The following is a 3,911-nucleotide window of genomic DNA, read 5'->3' as shown; positions in this document are numbered from 1 at the left end:
GGATGGATGGATGGATGGATGGATTTATGGATGGGTGGGTGAGTGGATGGATGGATGGATGGATTTTTGGATGGGTGGGTGGGTGGATGGATGGATGGATGTGTTTAAGGACGGATGCAGGTTGAGATGAGCCCATGGCTGGTTTGTGCCCTGGGTGAGTGGGGCAGGACGGGTGAGGGGCGGTGTGGAAGGACAGAGGGGAGGTTGAATTATGCCTTGATGGGTGGATTGAAAGACAGGCAGGTGGTTGATCTCCACCTCCTGCCTCGTTCCATCTCCACACAGCACCAGCCTCCCCCTCGGAGGCTCCCCCAGCTGAGGACTCCCTGTCTCAGGAGCACGAACAGGAGCCCCAACCAAGTGCAGCGCCCCCGGCTCGGGCGGTGCTGGGGGAGCTGAGGGTCTCCAACGTCACCCCCAACTCCGTGGGGCTGCAGTGGAGTGTCCCCGAGGGCCCCTTCGACTCCTTCACGCTGCAGTACCGGGATGCCCAGGGCCAGCCCCAGGCCCTGCCCATGGATGGCGGGTCCCGCTGTGTGACGGTGCCGGGGCTGTCCCCGTCCCGCCGGTACCGCTTCCACCTCTACGGGCTACGGGGTGGGAAGAGGATCCACCACGTCTCCACTGAGGCCACCACAGGTGAGGGGGAAGGGCAGAGGGATCGATTATTTATGGCATCCTATCCTCATCTCATTCCCACCCACCATCAAGGAACCACTGAGCTCGGTACCATCCAATTGATCATCGACCCTTCAACCACCCATTGACCAACACCTGCTGCCATCCCCCATCCTCTTCATCATTCCCCATCACCACAATGGCCTTCACCCTTCATCGTTATTCTCATTCACCGTCCATCAATACAATGATCGTCATCCATCTTCATCCATCATCATCATCATCATCATCGTCATCATCATCTTCATCATCATCGTCCATCCATGATGGATCAAGAACAGAATGGCTGAGTGGATTCCAGAGTGCATGGTTGGGGTGGGTTCCTGCCCAGATTGATGGCAGGAGGTGGATGGGTGGATGAATAGTTGACTGAATGTGGGAAAGCCAGGATGGATGGAGCTTTCCTGGTGTCTGTATGTTCTTATGGTGCAAGATTGTCCATGGGAAATGGGAATGGCAGGGGTAGACCCTGGACTGATGTGAGGAGAAAGAACCAGAGAAATGGATGTGGGATGATGTGTGGAGTTGGGATGGGTGCGAGACAGGATGGAAGCAAGGAATGGATGGATGGATGGACGGATGGATGGATCGATGGATGGATGGATGGATGGATGGATGGGCAGATGGATGGATGGATGGATCGGTGGATAGAATGGTGGATGGATGGATGGATGAATGGGTGGGTGGATGGATAGGTGGATGTGTTTATGGACGGATGCAGGTTGAGATGAGCCCATGGCTGGTTTGTGCCCTGGGTGAGTGGGGCAGGACGGGTGAGGGGCGGTGTGGAAGGACAGAGGGGAGGTTGAATTATGCCTTGATGGGTCGATAGAAAGACAGGCAGGTGGTTGATCTCCACCTCCTGCCTCGTTCCATCTCCACACAGCACCAGCCTCCCCCTTGGAGGCTCCCCCAGCTGAGGACTCCCTGTCTCAGGAGCACGAACAGGAGCCCCAACCAAGTGCAGCGCCCCCGGCTCGGGCGGTGCTGGGGGAGCTGAGGGTCTCCAACGTCACCCCCAACTCCGTGGGGCTGCAGTGGAGCGTTCCCGAGGGCCCCTTCGACTCCTTCATGCTGCAGTTCCGGGATGCCCAGGGCCAGCCCCAGGCCCTGCCCATGGATGGCGGGTCCCGCTGGGTGATGGTGCCGGGGCTGTCCCCATCCCGCCGGTACCGCTTCCACCTCTACGGGCTGCGGGGCGGGAAGAGGATCGAGCGCGTCTCCATCGATGTCTCCACGGGTGAGGGGGAAGGGCACAGGGAGGACGGAGTAGAGAGATGAATTGGGGGACAGAGGGAGGGATGGAGAGACAGACACAGGGATGAACGAGTGGGTGGAGGGGTGGAGGATTCATGAATAGAAGGATGGGCTGATTTACACCAGGTTTATTGGAGAACTGGACAGTGACAGGATGGATGGAGAGATGGGTGGATGAAGGGTGAGTGAATGAATGCACCGGTGGGTAGGTGGGTAGAAAAACCTGAATGGATGGATGGATGGATGGATGGATGGATGGATGGATGGATGGATGGATGGATGGATGTGTTGATGGATTGATGGTTGGATGCTCCAGGAGATGGAGTTACATTGGGAAGGATGGATGGAGGATGGATGATGGTGATTGTTCGTCAATGGGCAGATGGGAAGTATCAATCATTGAACAGATGTTTCTTGGGATTGGTAGGTGCTTGATGGTGGGTGATGATGTGGTTGGGGAGAAGGAGCAGTGAGGGGAACTGGGCTGGGAAACTGGTGAGAGGTTGAAGGTGGGGATTGCTGAGCGGGTGGGATGGTGGAGGGATGGAGGGATTGGTGGTTGATTAGATGGTTGGATAATGGATGATGATGATGAAGATGATTATGGTGATGGGATGATGATGATGATGGATGTTGATGAAGGTGATGGATGGTGAATGGATGATGATGATGATGGTGGTGATAGTGGAAACGATGGGTGTTGGTCAGTAGGTGGGTGGAAGGCTCGAAGGTTGACTGGTCAGTTTTGTGGTCAGTGGCTTATCTATCCATGGTGGGTGGGGATGGGATGGTGGGGAGAGGGTGGGGGCAGACGGTGGATGATGGATAAAGGATAGTTGGGTGGATGTTGGATGGGCATGTGGATGGACCTGTGGCTGCAGATGTTCATCACCTTCCCCTCTGCGTTGCTGCCACAGCTGACCCAGATGAGCTGCTCCCACCCTCGAAGGAGCCCCAAACTGAGGCCTCCTCAATTGTGTCATCCCCATCTGAGCCCCCCCAAACTGAGGCCCCCCTAGCTGAGGTACCCCCAGCACGGGCAGTGCTGGGGGAGCTGAGGGTCTCCAGCATCACCCCCAACTCTGTGGGGCTGCAGTGGGACGTCCCCGAGGGCCCCTTCGACTCCTTCACGCTGCAGTACCGGGATGCCCAGGGCCAGCCCCAGGCCCTGCCCATGGATGGCGGGTCCCGTTCGGTGATGGTGCCGGGGCTGTCCCCGTCCAGCCGGTACCGCTTCCACCTCTACGGGCTGCGGGGTGGGAAGAGGATCCACCACGTGGCCACTGAGGCCACCACAGGTGAGGGGCTGCTGGATCCCACTTGGGGCCTCTCTGGGAGCGGGGCAGGGTTGGGAGCCCAGGGGGGGCCTGCAGGAACTGGGGGGACTGGGCTGTACCGGAGGGAACTGGAGAACTGGGAGGGGGTGGGATGTACTGGAGGGAACCGGGATGTACTGGAGGGAACTGGAGAACTGGAGAACTGGGCAGGACTGGGCTGTATTGGAGGGAACCAGAGAACTTGAGGGGACTGGGATGTACTGGAGGGAACTGGGGGGAACTGGGGGGGACTAGGAGGACCTGGGCACTGGGCAGGACTGGGGCTTGGTGAGGGAGGGGCAACTGGGGGCAAGTGGGGGGCAACCAGGGACTGGAGGATACTGGAGGATACTGGAGGAGAGCACAGCACTGGGAGGGACTGGGTGCAATTGGGGACTGGGGTAAACTGGGGACAGCTGGAAGGAACTCGGGGGATCTGGGCACTGGGGGGAACTGGGGACAGCTGGAAGGGACTTAGGGGATCCGGGCACTGGGGGGAAGTGGGGGAAACTGGGGATTCAGGGGAAATGGGGGAGGAACTGGTGCCTGGGGAACACTGGGAGCTGTTGAAAACTGGGACGAACTGAGGACTGGGGGAACTGGTGGGAACTGGGGACCGTGGGGAACTGGGAAAACTGGGCACTGGGGAGATCTGGGGGG

General features: G+C 58.6%; 1 protein-coding gene across 1 annotated transcript in view; it reads left to right on the top strand.

Annotated features, from left to right (window-relative positions):
• The window catches only part of LOC114073648 (tenascin-X-like), a gene marked incomplete at its 5' end in the record, with an annotated part of 8,575 nt that extends 6,616 nt beyond the window's left edge, over positions 1-1,959 (top strand). The window contains 2 exons of the mRNA XM_027911372.1: positions 286-639; positions 1,565-1,959. Of these exons, the coding sequence (XP_027767173.1) occupies positions 286-639; positions 1,565-1,959 (749 nt within the window). The remainder of the gene's footprint in view (positions 1-285; positions 640-1,564) is intronic.
• Positions 1,960-3,911: the final 1,952 nt, after the last annotated feature.

Source organism: Empidonax traillii, unplaced genomic scaffold (assembly GCF_003031625.1).
Source record: "Empidonax traillii isolate 1590-97213 ecotype Southwest subspecies unplaced genomic scaffold, ASM303162v1 scaffold8002:size11025, whole genome shotgun sequence".
Classification (NCBI taxonomy): domain Eukaryota; kingdom Metazoa; phylum Chordata; class Aves; order Passeriformes; family Tyrannidae; genus Empidonax; species Empidonax traillii.
This window is presented reverse-complemented; position numbering and strand designations above follow the sequence as displayed.